General features: G+C 36.6%; 1 protein-coding gene across 2 annotated transcripts in view; it reads left to right on the top strand.

Moving 5' to 3' along the window:
* The window catches only part of GPATCH2 (G patch domain containing 2), a 116,392-nt gene that overhangs the window by 91,429 nt on the left and 3,574 nt on the right, over positions 1–21,389 (top strand). For both annotated transcript variants that reach the window (XM_009894313.1, XM_009894314.1), the window contains exon 8: positions 11,684–11,766. In XM_009894313.1, coding sequence (XP_009892615.1) covers positions 11,684–11,766 — 83 coding nt within the window. The remainder of the gene's footprint in view (positions 1–11,683; positions 11,767–21,389) is intronic.

Raw genomic sequence — 21,389 nt, forward strand, 5'->3', positions numbered from 1 at the left:
TTGCCAAAAATAAATGAAACCATTAATTACTACATTTTTTGAGCAGCTGTTAATGGATTGGGATAAGAAAACTGTACATTAGACTACTGGTTAATTACAAGAACTGTAATTGTTTAATGTGGCTTTTGCGGAATGAAATTACAATACCAGAGGAGGTAAATTCAGCCAGTTTTTGAAAATTATACATGAAAATGTGCACATACTTACACTGCAGTAAAGCTAAGGAATGCATATCTGGTTTACTCGGCAATTCAATTCTGCCATCACATGTACACATATTCCCAACAAAAATACTTTAAAAGAAGGTAATATTTAAACATGCCTTTTAATTTAAGTGTAAAATTATTAAAGGTAGTAAGTTAATATCTTGTAACCCCAGAGCTAATAATGCAGGAGATTCAGATATAATATTAAAATCCAAATGTGTTTACATCATTAGAAATTAACAACTAAGCAGTTTTATCTGCTCTTTGGAGTGCCATGAAGCAGTAACGGTACTGTTATGATTGGTGCTTAATAATATTTGCAGTTCCAGATTAAATTAGGTGAATGTTTGAGGACACATTGCTTTCCTCCCTTGCCGTCACCTTCAGGGACAACATTATTCCATCAGTTTGGTATTTTTCTTCTCTGGGAAGAATAAAAGATGGTGCCATTTTGGAAGAGGGCAATTCCTGACTGACTTTTCTATACTATGGCCTTATTTTTAAGGTCCCAAAAAGCTTTTCATTTGGGGGAGGAGGACAGAGCGACAACAGTTTGATTGTTATTTCAAAATGTAGCCAGTATGTCATGCTTTATTCTTCAAGCCTCAGCCTCAGTTCATGGATAGATTTAAAATATCCATTGAGTAAATGAACTTTAGTCACTAAGTTTCTTAGAAGTATCATATTTTAACTCAACTTCCATGAGAACATTTGCAAAAGTAGCAGAAATTTTGAAGACACCATGCTCTGTTTGGAAAGTATGTTTTTCCATATGATCTGAGCAGTTTCATTCCATTTTTCCTGTCAGGGTGGTGAGACACTGGCACAGGTTGCCCAGGGAATTTGTGGCTGCCCCATCCCTGGAGGTGTTCAAGGCCGGGTTGGACGGGGCTTTGAGCAACCTGCTCTAGTGGGAGACGTCCCTGCCCATGGCAGGGGGGTTGGAACAAGATGATCTTTAAGGTCTCTTCCAACTCTAACCATTCTATGATTCTATGATCTTTAATGCAAAACTAATTAAGTACAAAACCACAAGACAAATTCGTTGTTATTGCACTAAAATCTAATATACTTTCTAATATTGTACATAAATAAGCTGTTAAATGGTACTGAAAATTTGTCACTTAAAACAGAATTCCAGGTGCACATGAGTATGTTAATTAACAGGAAGTTAATTACTCCTGATTTTCAAAAATATATGTAATTAAAAAATGAGATAACCTCTAGAAATTATGTACTTCTGGATCCTCTTGATGTACCATCAGGATTGAATTTTCCTCTGGATGAATTGATAGCAAATTTCTTAATTTCAATTTTCATTTTCAAATTTTAGCACATGGTATGCTTGTTTCTCACACTCAACAGCATTAGACTCTCTTTTTTTCTTTGAGTTCGTGCTCCAAAGCTCAAGCTTTGCTTGTCTCAGCTTATTTGTTAAAATGCCAATGGCATAAGGATAAAGTTAATTTGGGCTTCAGAGGTGTGAAGACCGTTCCTGCTATTTAAGGTCTGAGCAGGAGCTGTTTGCAGTTAACTCGCATTGTAGTTCCAAAACCTGCTCAACCTATTGTTAAGCAATGTTGCAAGCAAAGGAGGTCATTTTGCATTCTGTTTTTCTGTTCTTATTGTAAATTAACCCGTGCGTGCTGTTTTTACATTGAGTACATCCCTACTAAGGTTAGAGGGATCCTTGACTCTCATACACAAAGCAGCATCCACTGATGCGCATTCACTAAAATTCTGAGGCACAGGCACACTGACTTCTATCCAGACTGTGGTTTTGTGTAAGGAGTGAAAGAGTTTAGAAGAAAATTTGAGTATTTTGTTTCAAATTATGTAGAATTTTTGTGTTTATTTTCTTTTTTGAGATTTTGAAATTGTGATCATTTATTGTAATAATACATTTCAGCCTATCTGGAAACTAATGTGCAGTAGCTGTCCTAGCCAAAAGGAAGAAAAGGATACTGTTCAGCCTCCTCATTTTTGAATTTGAGAATTTGTTTTGCCAAGGCTCCTGTTACTTTACATATATATATATATTTAGAAGTTTTAATATCGCTAAGTAATAATATAGCGCAGGAGTACGTAAGTAAAGTTTTTGCTGCTAAAGAATGTTGAAACTAAAAGGGACCAAAACTAAAAGGGACCAAAAAAAAGTAAATGTTTCTTTCACTTTCTCTTACCTACTCCTTTGTTGTTAGAAAGTCAAGTTTTGCGTTCACTCCTGCACATACAGACCCCTTGTACTCCAGGGAGTTGCATGATAGTTACTGAGGGGAATGGGTGCAGTGTTAAGAAACATAATTTGCTTAATGTTCAGTCTTAGCTTTAGTCATCTTCCCCCACCCCCCCTCCATCCCACCTTGCACACAATTATATCTTTGTTTATCAGATTATTATCTGCATTATAACTGTACTATAGTGGCCAGACAATTGGATTGTTTGAAGAGTTGGTTTCCAAGCAAAGTATTAAAAATAGGGAAGCAGAAGGGATTGAGGAGGAGAAGAATGCTGGGGTCCAGCTGCAGAGCTGTTATTTTCTTGGAACCGATTGGAAGGCAGTAGGTTAAGGACTGACTGTAGTGTTTGTAATGTGACAAAAAGCTTCTGGATCACTGGTCCAGATCTAGGTCTGAATGGCTGATTAAAAATCATTACGTTGTGCTGGCTGTTTACCTACATTAGTTGAATTATTGGTCTCTTATAGTGGACCAAATTCATTCCAGTTGGCCATGCTTGCTCACCTTCCCAGCACAGAGGTAAAGAAAGAAATTGACATACAGGTTGAATGTTTCCAACCTGATAAGACATTTTTCTTGTTCCATTTCTGAGCTACTATATTAGATGTTTGTGGATTTTTATAGTGTTGCTTCTTGCTCTGTACCTGTTCTAAAAGGAAAGGATTTTGAATGTGGTGGTAATGTTTGAAATAATTTAACCTAACTCTATGAGAGTGTAACCCAGAACTATATAGGTAGGATGTGTTTTTTAAAGTCTTTTCAACAAAATAGATTTATCCTGCACTGACTTTATTTACTGAATATCATACTTAGCAAACAAATATGTGTCCAGAAATAGCTGGAAAAGAATAGTGTAGATGAGTAAGCTATCAAGTCCTTCTGTGGAAATAGCTGTTCAAGCCCATGGTTATTGCTCAAGTCATATTTCCTAAATCACTTCACAGCTGGATGAGGACCCATCTCTTTTGGATATCAACAATGTCGTCACAAGGTGAGGAAGATACAAAGGAATGTTTGCCTTAGAATTTTTGAAACAGTGCTGTCCTGTAACAGGATGATATTCTATTACTGCAACCTATTTTCTAACTACAGTTCACCATTACACACATGAGCATTATTCATTTTTATCAGGTGTGCTTGACATAAAACAGTATTGGAACTTGCTGTCAAAAATATTTGGAAATATCCTGAATGAATATAATTTATATTCTGAATGAGCATAAATATTAATTTCCTTTCTTGAAAATGTGAAATCATGTCATTTGTTGAAGAAAACTGTAAGTTTTAGCTATTTCATTTTTAACAGAAGTAGATTTTTTTGGTTTATTCCCTCAGTGTTCCTTTGTGACTTGTTTGTACACCAAGATATTGGTTTGGATTTGCCTTTGTGTAATTCATATACTTTTGATCAATTCCAACTCATGCCCAATTATATTACACTAAATTAACATAATTCAACAGATGTTGATATTTAAATGTTTTCTGGCATCCACATCTTGGACAGCTGTCTTAGAGCTTGGGGAAAAGGCAAACATTTAGAGTTAAATGCTGAACATATGTTTAAATTACTAATTAGAAACAAGAAAAAACAATGCATTATCCTTTCTGAGGGCAGTAGGCCTCTACTACAGAAATTTTTTCTGGAGACTCAATTCGCAAATAAAGTACATAAGTGACTTGAGATTGGCTGTCAAAACATATGTAGTGATGTAAGTTTTTATGTTCCATTGTGTTTGCTAAAATTATGTCAGTATGGAGTTGAGTGTGTGGATTTGTAAAGTTCAGGAAAATTTTTGGCTACTTCTGTGTCTGAATGACACTTAGAAGTGCTGGAAAAGATAACAGAAAGGAATGTATTAGGATATAGTATTAGGTGATGAGATAATCTGATGGGGCCAGGGGAAGATTGTATTCTTCTTATAATAGGATTGCACTAAGACTTTCAATAATACAGGTATGTCACCCTTATGTTTAAAGTTATGTAGAGAACAGATTGGCATAGTATGAAAGGAGGTTGATAGAGTTGCGTGGTTTTATCACATCTGTTTAAGATTTAATAAAAGGAAAATAGAGTGCATAGCGCTTGTGGTTAATGTAATGGTTTTTGCACTTGCAGAGGCAGATGAAGCAGTCTATTATATAGATGATGTCATTCTTTAGACAAGTCTGAAGAAAAGCTTTAGTGTTTGTAAAAGATGTGGAAGAATCAAGTGTGGAACTGATTTCACCTGAATGATGTCTGAGAAAAGTGCTACCAAGAAGAAATGTATTTTCATCTTCATAAGCATTAAAAATTAATATATATGCTGCATATATGTTGTATTTCATTATTATATTGCCAGTTCTTTAGCACTGAATGAAAAGTTTCTGTAAAGACTTTTAATGCATTTTGTAGACAAGACTAATTTGCAGCAGTATTGGGGTCTACCAATCCTACCTAAGAGAGAAATTCTATCAACACTGTCAGCTCTGGTATGGGGAGAGGTGGGGGTGGTTCTTTCTACAACCTCCAGAAAGTTAGCATGAGGGAATATGTATGAATTTGTGAATTATTTCACATATTAAAAAAAAAATCTAGCAAACCATAAAACAAGGTTTCTAAGTTTCTGATTTCCAGGAAGCTGGATATCTCCTGATACTACGTGTCATCAATGCTGCTTTCATGGATTCCATAAAAGTCATGAAATCCTTCTAATTCACTGGGAGCATTTGATGGAAGTAGAGGTAGACCTCATGTACAGCCTAAGCATACGATCTCGGTATCCCATTATCGAAAGTATTTTTTTTGTAGAAAAAGGGCTCAGGTGCAGAGCTGTCCACCAGGAATGCAGCTGACACAGTAGTTTTGGTGTAGACTGTGGTGCGTGTTAGGGCATTTAATACACTGACTGCCTAGATTGCCACCAGGCACATATGCATGTGACTTGTTTCTGTGGAAAACAAAAAAATAGATCTCAGACATTGATTTGACCTCAAGTCGGGTAAGTTTGTGCTGAGTGAGGTTGATCTCAAATGTTCGTAGCAAAACATTACTGGATTGTTTTTCAAGATTGCTCTATGCCATAATACTAAGATGTGGAGTCCAAATCTTCATCGTTAAAGCAACTGTTTTGTTCACTCTGACCTGTCTTCATCTACTCCCCAGAAACATTGACCTCAAAGTAGTGTCCTGTGTACCTGCTTGAAGTACACATGCACTATACATATTTTAGAGAGTGAAGGAATGTGAGTGCCTTCTTCGGAATGGACAAAGTGCCTTGCTTCTCTAATTGTCCACAGGGCACATACATTACTGCATATGTTGCTCTAATCTGGGTGTTCAAATGGAGACCAGAGGCTATGTCTGTTTTGGTCAAGCTGGGTGCTACAAGGGAAAGAAGAAATATTCCCTAAAAAAATTCCTTAGCCATTGTTTTTCATACATTTTTCCTGAAAAACAAACATGCCTTCCATTTTTCAGTGTAATATTATGAAATCAACATATTAGTAAATCTTTTCTGTGGTTATACTGAGATACATGCCAGAGGCAAAGATTAGAAGTGTTTTTTATACCTAGATAATACGGAGCAGTCTTCCCAGATTTACAGCACTAACTGCCTAGTACGTGTATTTGATGTGGCGCCTTTGATTAAGTCCATACTTCCAGAGACTTAGTCAAATGAACTTGTAGAATTTTGTGTTCATCTTATCTAATTAGCTTATAGTGTGACTGGACATTTAGAAATACATATATAACAGTTTTTTACCAGTCTTTACCTCTAAACTGATCATAAACTGTTTCATGGACTTGGGATGCTCAGGAAGCCATTGTCTGCAATGTGAGCAGGTTTAGGAAGATACATTAAGAGTTAAAGTTCATCCAAGCTCCTTCATTTAAGCAGTGTTAATGGACATACTTCCCTTAGCCACCAGATACAGCAGTGTCTGCATTTTAAGCCGTGTAAGAAATAAGATAATCTGTTACAGTTCCATTCTATGTAAGGGTGAGAACCATTTCTGTGATATTTTTGTGTAAAAGGTACTTGAGCAATGGGAGGTTTGCTCAGATTATTCTTTGATTTTATAAAGTTGAGCTGTTCCACACATTCCATTCTTTTAACCGTTTTATTGGCTTGCTTCTGTTACCCAATGGTGAGTTCCATTTTTTTCATTTTTAACTGCTGCTGTGAACATTGCTTCACACATTCCCTACTCAATTTCACTTTATAAGAAATTGTCCAGTCATTTCAAGCTTAAAGCGAATCGTGGTCCTCACTACATTCTCTCTCTACAGTCGTATCTGTTTTCATATCTGTGTTTTAAGACTGAGGACTGACAGTATCAATTAGATTTCCCCTTCAAAACAATTCTCTCAAGTCCCTTCTAAAACGCAAACCAGTCCACTCTTGCCTTGTAATCTCTTGTGAAAGAAGTTCACTTGTAAACTTTTATCAAGCCTCTCCATTAGCTGAAGCATTCAGTGGTGATAAACTTGCAGAGATCTACAGCAATCTGCAGGAATGCATTGATACTGTGGCAGAACGGCGTGTCGCTGCTTACCGTGGATTTGTTACTCAGGTGAGAGAGATGTTAATTGGAATATAATTGGTAGGCAAGTATTGATCATTACCGATTCATCTAATTGTTCTATAGAAATCAGGTTTTTTGAAAACAGTATTGCATCATAATAGTATGCAGCATAGGATTCTTCCGAGTACAGAGATTTAATAAACGCTGTTAAACAAAAAATAGACACTCTTCCACCTCTGCCTTTGTTAGTAATCAGTACTTTTATGCATTTTTGACAGAAGCAGAACATAAAACCATCACCTTTGTTACTTACAAGTAATCTTAGCAATGTCATCGTATTGTCTGGTAAATGGTTTGACACTAAAAGCACTAAGGGACAAAATTAAGTTTGCCTTCAATGATGTGGTAACCATCGGCGCAATTGCAGTGCGCCCAAGAAAAGCAACTGTTCTGATACCAAATAAAGCATTGCAGCTTGCAAGGAAAGTGACAGCTGCTAACAGCAGACAGACGGAGTGAAGTGATCAACAGACATGCTGTTACAACCAGACATATAAAATAAACATACAAACATTTTGTGTTTAATACACTAGTACGCAGAGTGTTCCCCCAAGGGAGGTGACAGTTTTGCTATTTAGGCCATTGTACCAGTGCACGTGAAGCTACCTGCTCTGTAACGCTGTGTCTTCATTGCGTCTTTCTAAAAGACTGTGGAACAATTACCTAATTTGAATAGGGATTTTTAATTTGGGGAAGAGGGTTTTTTTTGCATTTTGGTAGGGTTTTGAGGTTTGGTTTTGTTTGGGGTTTTTTTTACACATGGGATGATAGCGATTGCAGAAGTATGTAATAAACCAGAGAGCTAGAACTCATGTTGAGGAGCTTCTGCTGCCCTACACCCGTTTGATTGTATTAACCTTCTCGGTGACTGGACTGGTGAACTTAGAACTCTGATAGCAGCAAAGGTGATAACTGCAAGTGAAAGAGTTAAGAACCATTTGGTGTGCTCAGTTGCTCAGGTGGTGGACTGCAATTAAATCAGTGCAGCTGTAGGTTCCCCCACAGAAGAGACCTCTCTTTATTTGGGGAATGTAACCGAATGGTCCATTGACTGCGAAGGTCAGGGTAGATAAAAATCTGACATAGCCTATTACAAATGTCTTGGAGAGGTGAACAAGTGTAACTGCAGAAAAGGCACTCATCAAAAATGTTTGCGTGTTGAGCTGTGAAAACGATGGAAAAGAGGTTTTGTTGTGTAGGCATGTAGAGAAACGTTTGGAGAGTTCAAAGAGACAATTCTAGGCGTGTTACCATAGTACAGGGCAATTACCTTGAAAAAAAAGATGATAGGGAGACTGCAGCTATTTAAGAAGGAGGTAACAAAATTTCTGTCTGAGTGAATGTTTGTCACAGGAATGCATAGGTGCTTGTCAATTGCTTTACATGTCATTGCTTCTCTAAAAGTATTTGCTCTATCAAAACTACATTTTATTGTGTTTATTATTTATTATTTCAATAGCCTTTTTGTTGTTAGTGCCTTGCCCAGTCCGTCTTCATTTCTGAGGCTCTTATTTACCACGTAGAAAGGAGAATCTAAAGACTGTGCGCAAGATGAAAAATGAACAAAAATTGACAGTGGCTTTTCCCGTGTTTTTGTTTAATATGTTGAGGCGTGACACAACAACAACAACAACAATAAAATCCTTGGCATGCTAGTGTAAGTTCACACCAGCCTGGCTTTTGCAGCCCTTTTATTTCCCTCTGCCGCAACTTTGCCGCTGCTATGACACTTGCAGGCCTGCTCGGCCGCGGTGCAGCTGATGCCCTGTCCATGCTCATATTTTTCTTATTGACAGTGAGTGTTCTTGCCAAACGCCAGGGACCATAGTCACATCTGTTTGTCTCCCAAGCTTGTCTGAGGCTGCTTGGGAACACTTTTTATCCAGAGGGCAGCTTTAACTAGGCCTAATACTCTGAAAAGCTTCTATTTGTAAATGCATACAATGAGGCGACAAGTTCCTGTTGTCTTTCCTTAAAAATTATTCCATTTGACACTGCTTGCTCCAGTCCCTGTCACCAGCACGTCAAAAGCCAAGTTTTCAGGCAAGGTGGTCTTAACAAGTTTTATTTTTTCCCTAATCAAATGCCTAGCTTCCCTCCAGAGCACTATTTATAAATGATAGCTGGAAGCAAGCTAGGGGTAAGTAGAGAGAAGTCAGGCAAATAGCTTTCTTCCCTTCTGTAATCCGCGCTCTTCTGATTTAATGCTAAGAAACATAATGCTGAACTTCGCCTGATTGAGGGTCAGAGTTCTCTCTACTTTATAATACCCCCATTAGAAGCATTTCAAAATGTACGGTGCCGCTTCAGAATAATACTTCATTTTGTCTAACCTGCCAGCTCCAGAGCAGCGATACTTCTTGTCCGATCCTCTTTAAACAAAAAAGGTTTCTTTGTTTTGCTGTGATCCACATTGACAGAGCATATCAAATGTTAAGACCTGGCAAAAGTAAATGCCACTTTAGAATCGCAAGTTGACTTAATGTTTGATGTTAGTGGCCATAAGCCTGGGTTTGACAAAGCTTAATTGGTGCTCCAGCATATTGTTATTTATTTGTGGCGTACAGCATTTTCGACGACAACAAAGAAGTACCCACTCTCACCTTGGCTGGTGATCGGGTTGTTGTGCTCGGCAAAGGCGAATGATTCATTTATGCTGAAGGAACAAGGCTGCCTTTCAGACGTTCATTGATTTTAAATTAAAAAGTAACTGCTATGTTCTACATGAAGGGTGACAACAATAACAAAGTAGTCCTTACTTAGTGTTATTTGTTGCAACTCCATTCGATGTGCCTGGAGGAAAAGTGGGGAGACCCCAGTACCATAATCTTACAGATCAATAATCTAGATATCTCAATGTAGTGTAACAGATAATCAATTCTGGGTAAAATAACTCAAACACTGCTAGCTCCTACTGCTGCAGCTCAGGTCTTCAGGTTCAATTGCCTGACTTTATTAATTTTTATCTTTCATCCTGCTTGTATTCCTGGAGACTGTCTCTCTTTTTCATTCGGAAGAGAAAACAGAGACTTGCACGCTCTGTAACATAGAATTTACCACACGACTTATTCTGCGTGTTTAATATCAAAGATACATGCATCTCAAATATTTTTTTCTCTGATAATTGTTTCCCCATATTGTATTTAAATATTAATTTTCTTTATTGTACAATTAATTATGGAAGAGATACGCTTCTTGATTTCTTTCTAAATTTAGAACTGAAATTTTACACTGTGCTAATATACTGGTTCAACTGTGTTCCATTTCTGGATGTTAAAATACGATGCAATTTCAACTTAGAAGAATTTCCTTGGAAGGAAAACGTCTGTTTTAAAACAAAGGGAATTCACTGAGTGTTGAAATAGGAGTTCACTAGGTGAAGCTAGAGTGCACATCTGTGTGAAACTTAGATTTCTTGGAATATTTTACTATTTAAATAAAAGCACTGTGGTACTTGTTAATTTACTGTAACTTTTTAGAGGTATGTAGAGGATTGTACGTTGTCATCTTTTTCATCAAGGTGGTGTTGTCACTATTTTACATTATTGAGCAGATGTGAGATCTCTCAACATTATATGACCATTTGTTATTCATTTAGAAGCAGCACAGCTTTAAAAACTTTATAAATGCAGTAAAGGATAAGTCATATATCCACACTGAAACAAGATCCTGTGAGTGACAGTGTGTTAGTGTGCTACAGTAGACTGTCACATGCAATTCTCAGCTTGTAATTTTGTCAAAATTCACTACATTTCTGTGGAAAGATTCACAGTTCTCAGTAACATTCATGGAGACATAGTAGAATTGTGGAGTTTAGAAATTACTGCTTTTCCCCCCCTTCTGTTCTAGTTCTTTCAAAAAAAAATGCCAATTACATATATTCCATTCTACAGGCACTGTACATTACTTTAAGAAAAATAATAGCTATAGTTGTCCTTTAAGATTATAATCCAAAATTCAATATTCCAAATTTACCCTTTCCTGTGGTACCTGACTTCTAATAGCTGGCTTTAATGCAGTAAGATTTGCTTGTTTGCCATCCTCTGCAGCTCCAGCAACTTTCCAGTCTCCAAGCGTAAGCTCATAATTGTTTAATGAGTGTACCAGATACTGTGCTTCTGCGTTATCATCCTCACAACTTGCCAGTGAATTAGAAGAGGACAAATTGCTGTGCTACAAGTTTATTTCATGTACCTTTGAAGAGTTTACTGTTTCACATTTTCTCATTCATTCTTCATCTTACCTTAAAAAAAAAATTGATAATACTTTTCATGTAAAAAATGTTGTTCTGACAGTCAGGCGTTACCAGCCAATTGATAACCTACCAACAGTATTGTGATCTCTTTAGATAATTAATCTTAGCTATTTTCCTGTCAGGAGCAACAGTGTTTTTGTTTTACGTTGAGCTAGAAGGATTGCCAGTTTTGAAAATTAAAAAGCATTCCCTTTATATTATTCATTCCAGTAACAATTTATGATGCTGCATTTAGATACTGAGCGCTTGTCAACAAACATAATTATGCTTCGATATAAACAAGATTGGTGGTTTGACTGCGCAGCTTCATCTTGCTTGAGAATGTTTTGATATAGGTTCAGATTATACAAGCTGTGTATTTCTGTGGCGATTTTCTTCCTTTGTTAATAGTTTTCTCCTATAATTACTTGCAGGCAAACCAGTGTACATTTAGGATCATTGTGCATGGGAGACATCAAACGGAGAAGGAAAGCTGCTCCCCTGCCAGGACCCACAGGTAACCAATTTCCCTGGGACAGAACACAAAACGCAAGATGTTAAATCTCTAAATACAAAGCAGTAGGTCAGTGACCTGGGGAAATGCTTGATAAATTCAGTAGCTTCCCATACAACTTCAGGTATGTCCTATCCTTATTTATTAATAGAGACAAAGAAAATTCTTCCTCAGACATTTCCGATTTCTAGTCCTTTGTAGCATGGCACTTCTTTAAAGAGAATAAATCTCTTTTCATATACTGAGAATCATAGACAGTAAAGATTACTGCTTGTGTCTGTTCAAGCATTGCAAGGTAGAAGACATGAGGTATCTTTTTTCCGTGAGGAATGCATATGAATACTATAAATATTCTGCAAAATAAAGATAGGACGTGAATTCTTGGGCAAACAATTGAAAATGTGGAGATAAGGCTGTGAAGCACAACTTTAAAATTAGTGCTGTAGATTAAATAGGAAGCACTTGCAAGTACATTTCTGAAAGATTTTTACAGATGCGAGGTCACAACGATTGGATGCATTTTGCTGATGTCACAGCTGTGAAATGACTTTTTCAATACTTAGCGGTGATTTATAGGACTCTCATCAGTTTGTTGTATTAATTATATATGTGCATACTGGAAGGATTAGATTGTGTGTGTGTGTGTGCACACCTATGTGAGCCTTTTTATATATTGCTAATATGGAAATCTTGATTGCATATCCTAGTCATATATCAATTACTATAGCAACATATGCAACACATACAGTTCTTCAAATATATTCTAAATATATGTCTTTAGAGAATCTTAATATTTGTATTCCAACTGAATTCCCCTTCCTGAAACTTCGTTGTTTCAAACCTCAGTGGCAGAAGCACACCAAGAATAATATTAAAAATGCTATTAAAGCACCTTAGTGGCAGCAGTATGGAAAAAGAGAATGTATGGGTCAGCTTCTAAGACTCTGAACATATGTGAAGTGAGAAAGAAAAATACTTAATGGCTGAAGAGAGAATAATATAATTATTTCTACAAGGTGATTTTCACTTCACAACTTTCAAGTACTAGAGGATGTCATTTTGTACTGAGAGGGTATGAAGTATCATGAAATTAATTTTATTATTCATTTTACCTTGGGCTTTCAGTGTTTCAGTATTTTATTTTACAAGCTGGCTCCTCTGCATAACTTTGCAAAGCCAATATTTTGATACTAAGGCAAATACATTATGTGATCATTCAATGTTATACATCTATATATTCACAATTTTAGAGATTTAGTTTTGCCCCCCAAATTTGCTGTTACATGGAGAGCAACAGAGAATAATGGTGGATAAAGGTTTCATGTGAGGTGCCTTTTAACTAATGTGTGGGATTTTTCTCTTCAAGTTCAAGGTAATCTTTTCAATTTTGTTCTGGGCAGAAGGACTAAAAAAATTTACTATGCTCTTATAAAGGTTTTTATTCTGCATTTCATAGTTGTAAGTTTTTAAACAAATCGAAACTTTGGTAAACTTGTGCATATGTGTAGATAATGTATAACATTTTATGTATTATTACAGTTTTCTCAAAGTCTAACCTTCCCACAGCTAAATTATTATTTATCCATCGCAGGCCGCCTTTGTTTGTCTTTGTCAGTATTTCGTACCATTTGATGAAAGAAACATGGTTTCCTTTTAGAATGGAAATACATTTTGAAGTTTGGATTAAAATGAAAGATTGCTATTTGATTATTCTCCTTTCAGTAGTTCTAGTTAGCTGAGATATAAGAACAGAAAGACTAGATTTTATGTAGAAGAATTTGTAAACTTTTTTCTTGAAAGAAAGGAAGGACAAAAATTGCATATATACATGAACAAAAGTTGGAAATGAAAAGAAGCATTCTGTCCATATTTAACATCATAGTGAAACCTGAAAGGCTGTCTGTAAATGAGTCATTAACTGGGAACATTTTCTTGAGCTATATGTGCTGTGAATTAGCGAAGTTTCACCTAATATGAACCAATCCATTGCTAAAATTATTTTCAAAGTTCTCCTCCGCATTTTTTGAATAAATTACATTGGTAGATTAATTTTTGTAGCACGACACAGTGTTGAAAATGGTCATTTATATGTTTACATTCAGTAGTACTGAAGAGAATGCCTGGTGATCCGAATGGAGTATCGAAACACGTTCTCTGGTTTTGAGTCTCACAAGGGTACCACCTGCTACTTTCAGAGATCTTACAAAGCCATAGAATTCTGTAGCCAGCAGTGTTATTGGTTAAACATTTATTAATTGTGACAAGAACACCCAATTTATTTCAGTACTCCAGCTTATTTACTGCTCTTTCACCTTTGTATTTTGTATTGAAAAAGTAAAATGAATATTGATAGAGTTAGATATTGATTTCTAAATTTATAGCCTGTTCTCAGCCTGGAGTCAAAGTCACATACCAATAGGTTTGTGTATATTAGTAACAAAGGATGTAGATTTACTTGTACAGCAACGAGAAACTATTGAAGCAAGAAAGTTTGAGCAGCACTGCGCATTTCACAGTTTCAAAAATGTAATTTGTAAAGGTGAAGAAAAGCTGTGTTGAAAAGCAATGAAGAAAATGGGAGATAATATAGGCATGGCTTGTTAGGAGCTAACAGTACTAAGACAGGAATGTCCTATTCTGCCTGTTTTACTAAGATAAATGTTCTGGTTTGTGGGTGCTTGATACAGCCCCATCTGTGTGTTACTGAACCTAGATAGCTAATTAGTTTATCAACTAAGGAAAGATACTAGTAAAAATCATTTACTTCCTATGCTTTCTTTTAAGAATAAGGTGTACATTGTAAATATCTACTTTTTTGCGCTGCTTCTTCCATGAAACCAATATTATTTCAGCGATTCTAGATAGATTTGGGACCAGGTCATTCTCAATGACTTTATGCCCTCTCTGGCTACCTGAGTGGTAGAGCTATTCCATGTGACACCCTGACATATTTCATCACAGCAATACAGTGCCCTCAAGTTTGTATAAAATCCTTTTAGGCAAACTAATACATTATCATGGAAATAGCCCTACAAAAACTGGGCCCACTATTAATGAAAATAATAACAAAAAGAAAAAAAAAATAAAGAGTTTGTATGCAAGAGAAAGGACACTCTCTGCAAAGTATCGTTACTACTTGAAACACATTCATTGGGAATGTTTACAGTAATTTCAGTTGTAGATTACCTATTTTAAGTCTCATATCAAACCAGTAGATGCTACAGAATTTCAGACATCATGTTCATACACTGAATAGAATATGCGTTTACCCCAATTCCTTTCCTATTGACTCTTCTGTACAAGCCTTTTTTCTCAATCAGCTCCTGTTAAATCCCCCAGACCTTTTAGATTCTTTTTCTTTTTTTTTTTTACAAGAAACCTCTAAATTGTAAATGTTGGAAAAAAAATGTCAAATGCTACAGGATCTCACATCTGCAGGATCTTAATAACTTCAGTTACAGAATGTAGAAAGTTTGATTCAGAACAAAAATATTTAAGTTTTACTTGTGTGCCTTGTAAGTAGCCATTTCTTTCTATTTCAAAACAATCTTTTTTGCTCTGATGTTTACATGGCATGTTTTATGTTTTGGAGCAGTGGTGAAAACCTGCAAAAATTTATTTTGAAAAGAGAAAGCTATTTTGTAGTTAAAATACAGAGAATGTACATATAAAATATAGAAATTATTGTGTGTGTTATGGGCACTTTAATACTTACATTTTGCAAAAGCAAATTTCAGATGTCATTTTCTTTATCTAGTTGGCATATTGCATGCTACAATTCAGGCTGGTACTGATTGAAATGACCAAGTTAAAAGTCTCATTTTAAAGAATGTGTTTTAATGAAAAATATGACAGATTCTTAATTACAGCAGAAATACTGAGCACTGCTATAATGCCATCATGACTCACTTTAACAAGGTAATCAAAAGGGTACATGTTTTCATTCCTTTTTAAAAATTGCCAACGGAACAGCTAAGCAAACTATTTTGCTGATGCTTAATATGTCAGTGATTAAAAATCCGACTTGAATATCTGCAGTACCGAAATGATGATTTGAAAAAGATTGTGATTACACTATGATAACAGAGGTGGCTGAGGCTAAGTTTGTGGTGAAGGTCAACTTAGTGAGATGGTTGCAGGGAAAGACTTTTGTGTACTTGGATGAACTGGCAGTAAATTTCAAAACTCTAGACAAACTATTATATGCCTACTTTCTTTTTAGCTTGATTCACTGCTTTTCATCTACTAAATGTACCACTCTGTATGCAGAAATCCTTTTTCACAATGCAATACAACATTGGCATGTGTTGTGAACACTTTCCCTTATTGCCTTGTGCCATTTCTTATCCTAAGTCTACAAAAGTCCTTTCTGGGGTACACAGCATACCTGCTTGATCATCCAGCCTGTGGATACTCTTTCTTTTATGGTTGGTTTCTGCAGCAGATTAAATTTTAGGTCCTGCTTTCTGTTTCTTCTTTTCTTTTTTTTTTTTTTTTTGGCTACCATATTGTTTCACTAAATCAGTTCAAAAATTAAAAGATTGCAGAGTGCCATTCACTATTGGAAACTGCTGTTTCCATGTTGACTTTTCACGTTGAGCCGAAGTCGTTGGTTCAAGCGAGACTCCTTATGTATAAACACCAGAGTAGCAAGGAGAGTTCAGTCGCAAACTTCAGAAGATCCACAATGCAGTAAGAACCAACCTTTTACTGGGAATTTGCTGATGGATTTCTTGTGATTTAGAGAGAAGACAGAATTCTTTAGGCTGTACACGCAGCCAATATAAAGTCAAGAAGAAACCTTCCTGTTGATAGAAGACAACTGTACCTGTCTTTTCTAAATGCTGTCACGTTCTGAAATATGGAAGGTTCAAAAATAATTCCCCAGATTACTCTGGCAGTCTTTCCTAACATAGCTGTTTCTTTCTGGTTGTGGAAAGCATTCAAATTGCCTCCACTGGGAACTGGACTTGGTGATCCTTATGGGTCCCTTCCAACTTGAGATATTCTATGGACTTTACTTTCAGGAATCATAAACCAGGTCAACAGAGTATATGACCAATGAGAGCATCCTTAAAGATAACATATAAGAAATTTCTGCTCAGAAAAGGCAAAATGAGGCTTTTTTTTTCAAGTTCCAAAAGTATGTCTCATCAGCCAGTTGTATGCTTGAGGAATGAAACTGAGAGGTTTCAGTAGGGAGACTCATCCTCCAGGTCAGTTACGTGCTTTGCAAGTTCTGCTTGTTCTCCACCAGGTACCGTAATAAAGTAGTTCCCCATGGAGAGGAGCCACTTCCATTTTAGATGCAGTTTGTTAGAACCATCACCTTTTTCAGATGAGCTGATGTACATTGTGCAGTTTTCCTAGAACTCAACCAATAAAAGCAGTACCTGATATTTATCATAGAATACCAGGTTGGAAGGAACCTCAATGATCATTTGGTCCAACCTTTCTTGGCAAAAGCATGGTCCAGACAAGATGGCCCCGCACCCTGTCCAGCTGAGTCCTAGAAGTGTCCGATATTGGGGAATCCACCACTTCCCTGAGGAGATTATTCCAATGGCTGATTGTTCTCATTGTGAAAAGTTTTCCTCTTGTGTCCAATAGAAATCTCCCCAGGAGTGACTTGTACCCATTACCCCTTGTCTTTTCCATGTGACTCCTTGTAAAAAGGGAGTCTCCATCTTCTCTGTATCCACCCTTTATATACTGGAACATGGGGATAAGGTCTCCCCTAATTCTTCTTTTCTGAAGGCGGAACAAACGCAATTCTCTCAGCCTTTCCCCAACCTATTTCTGTCAGTCTACTTTCGTTTGGTAATACCAAAGGACTGTCTTTAACCAGAGAAGGTTTGGGAGTGAAAATGTGCAAGGAGGGAAATATGTGTAGTTTTTCCCCAGTCAATAAAACTTCTTATCCCAGCTCTCCACAACAACCTCTCAGTTGATGGTGACTAGTTTTTCTTTCTCCCAAGGAAATAGGGACCGCTGTTACAGATAGGCCCTGCTGTAGATTATGCAAAAATCACTTTTCTTAAAGGTTTGTTAGCGTGTCATTTACTTTTTGAATAAGGAAGGATGCCCATGCATAAACCTGACAGCTCTAAGCAGAAGGGTTTTGCCACTTCAAGGGAATAAAAAGAACTGTTTAAGATATGAGAAAATATTTTCATAAGGTAAGAATATAAAGTTCGTTGATCTGGTTTCCATTACAGGCAGGTTTGCATTTCTATTTTCTGTCTCTGTAGAAAATTTTTGCAATTTATGGGAAAGTTTCTGATAAAAGCTGTCATAGATACCTGTTATACTCTGGATTTCATAAAGAAAATTTTTGCTTTTGACTTCCACTAAAATGAGAGGAAATTTTGATTTATTGATTGTAAGAGAAGTTTACCTGTCAGCCTATATATTGACATTGCCAATGCTAATGTAGTAACTAAGATTTATGTTCTGATGCCTTCATTACTGATAGAGGGATCACAGTGAGCATTGTTTGCATAAATAAATAGGCAAATGGTTATTTAGCCTGTAGTAAAAAATATGCAGATGTATTTGCCTAGTTTTAATGAATTAATCTTCATTTTTAAATTAAGATAATATGACAGAAGATAATACTCCAACCACATAGGCACAGAAGAGGCAATAGAAGCGGAACTTCACTTCCCGTATCCTGGCAATCCATCCCAACTTGGGTTAGAGTCAGATCGAGCTACTGTAATGTGCACAGTCCTAATAACAGTTTAATCTGCAATCTTTCTGCTGAAATTAACAATGGCCACGCTGTCCGTTCTGAGAGTATTACTGTGATTTAAATCCTTTCCCTGTGGGTTTCAGTGTAAGGTTACGAGTCTTTTTTGTAAAAGTCAGGGAATGCTTATCAGAAGGGAGCAATTTTGCCCAGTTTCAAGGGGTTTGAGCAGAACTGTGGAATGGTCACCAGTGAGAACCCTTCTTCCAAAATGCCGTCCAGTGACAGTCTTTCTGTCAGCATAGACAAGGCATAAAACCGACCCGCTTCGGACACAAGTGGAAAGACACTCAAGAGATTCCCCTTACAGAAGGATAAATGGGAATCTAATAATTCCAACTCTTCCCTACCAATTTTAGTCATAGTAAAGACTGAATGGGCACAAAGTTACACTTCACACAGTGTAGTCCAATAAAGCATAGAAGGAGAAGAGCAGCTGCAAATCCATTTTCAAGTTATCTGTGATACTGGATGACCAGTTGAACCTACAGTTCAGTGTCTCAGTTTTCATCAGTGTATGGATTTATGTTTATATAGTCAGGAGATTTGAAAATGGATTTAAATCTAGGCTCTGTGCTGCAAGAAAGAATGCATTTACCCATGCCGCAATTATGCAACAGTTCCTTGAATGCTCCTTGCAGTGGGGCAGTAGGAATGAAACTATGGCAGTGCAGACATTAACAAAACTCTGCTGTGCATGCGGGGTAAATATGGATGTTTCCAACACCTACTGAAGTTATAGCTCTGTCCTCTCTGCAATTGTTATCTCTCTGCTAGATAGAATAAAATATAATGCAAGCAGACTCACATGAACTATAATCATTCTAAGGTTATTCTTTAGACACAGGCTTAGATAGCCCAGTGTGAGTGATATATAAAAGTCTGGTGTAAAAACGCAATCTCAAATATTCAGCTAAATAACATGGCATTTTCATAACGTTTGTTTGTTGGGGTTTTTTTTTAGATATACAGCCATAGTGTACTGAATTTTGAAAACCACTGCAGGTAGTGATTTTAAAAATCACAGTATGGCTGTCGGCTATGCTCATGATGCTGACTGTGCAATTATCCAAAACAGTTTTAGGAATCTAAACATCTAGGCAGTCTGATTCCCATTTTGCTAGTTAGAGAGAGCTGGCATAAAAAGATACACTACAGCAATATATTATTCTGATTACATTTCTTGTAAAATTGTCTTGTGTATCCGGATCAGTCCCTACTGTTCTGAGCTCATCTGTCTGGTGAGGAGTCAGAAAAGAAAAAGAATAGATGGAATATTAAATGCTTTCAGAAAATGAGGGGGAAAGTGCACTAGCTTTTAAAGTGAAGCAGCATGTATCGTTTCTCCTTCCATTGGCTGTTTATCCAACATCAATACAACACTTTAGGAGCCAAATTGCTAAACAAGCTGCCAATTAGGCTTGCAGTCAGCTGGATAGATTAGTGGCTAAGAGAGGCAGATACAAGATTTTCATCTCTTGAGCCAATTACGCAAGTGAATTACCATCCACAATGCTCCTTGGAAGATCTGAGGTAGAAAGACTGACTCTGCTGTGATAGACGTAAGTGAGATCCAGGGTAGGGGGTAAGGGTTAGCAGGCCATGTATTGCAAAAATTACCCAAGCAAAAAGAGATCCTTCTAGGAAAGGATTTAAAGGATTTAAGGCTGCTGGGAACGATAGAGGAGGAAATAATAGTTGTGGTATGCTCTGCAAAGGCATTGCTGTTCTGCTCACAAGTCTTAATCATATAAAAGAAAGATGAAAGGCCAAGACTATATTTTTGTATAGTGTCATTTTCTCAGAACGTTTAAAAACCCATTTTCTTAACATCAAAAACAGTTTGGTGGCCAGAGATGAAATTACTTCAGTATGCCTTCATTTGTTTCTTACAACTGAGGGGGGAACATTTTCTTAAATAAGGGTTATTTAAGAGATTGAAGCTACCTATATTCTGATTTTATTCGCCCCAGTGTAAACCAAACATGGTTGATGTTTGTCTTATCCAGCAACTGGACCATACAAATAAATATTGTCACAATAGTGGTTTATGGGGTCACAGTTCCTTTATTATTCTATAATAAATGATAACTTAATTGCTGAGCTTTTAATTTTTTTAGAAGCATTTTGCAAATAGAATGGATCTGTCAGATCAAAACTGTGCAGAGGCTCATTTGTTTCCCGCTGAAGATGATGTACACTGGTGTAACGTTGTTTCTTAGATATGAAGCAAATTTAAAATCTGAACTTTTGCAAGCTGTTGTATCCAAAAATGATTAAACAGATGTGGAGCCTGCAGCAGCATTAGACCTCTGATCTGATTTTAGCTTACAGATGGAATTAAATTAATTCATGGCAATCACTGTAAAATCAAGGGTATGGCACTGAATGCTAGTGTAGTGTTTAACCAGGACATACCTGTCTCAACAGCTGTTAAGAAAAAATTACATACCTTTATTTTTCATTGAAACCTGCCTTTAATGCCATCATAAATATCATACCAAAATTAAACAAATGTGATGAGTTTTTTGTTTTCCCCTTCCCAGTTTTGCCTCTTTCTATTTGTAGGTTCCATATTCCGTGTATGTAAGTTCATATCATAATATGTGTAGACTTTGAAGCGAGTCTATCCACATACACAAAGTTTGAGGATTGGCCTTTTTTTTTTTGTTTCAATCGGCAGTATTGCAAAGAGAAAGAACATAATTGAGGGTATATTGCAGTGCTGTCTTTTCAAGCAAGGTACTGTTCCTCAGTGTTTGCTCCTCACTTGTGTAATGGCAGCCACGTCTACATGGAGAATGCTCATCTGGTAGATCAGGACCACAGTTACCAAGGTTGCTAAAAACATTTTCAGTCCGTTGATAGACAAGGC

This window comes from Charadrius vociferus, unplaced genomic scaffold (assembly GCF_000708025.1).
Source record: "Charadrius vociferus isolate BGI_N301 unplaced genomic scaffold, ASM70802v2 scaffold261, whole genome shotgun sequence".
Taxonomy (NCBI): domain Eukaryota; kingdom Metazoa; phylum Chordata; class Aves; order Charadriiformes; family Charadriidae; genus Charadrius; species Charadrius vociferus.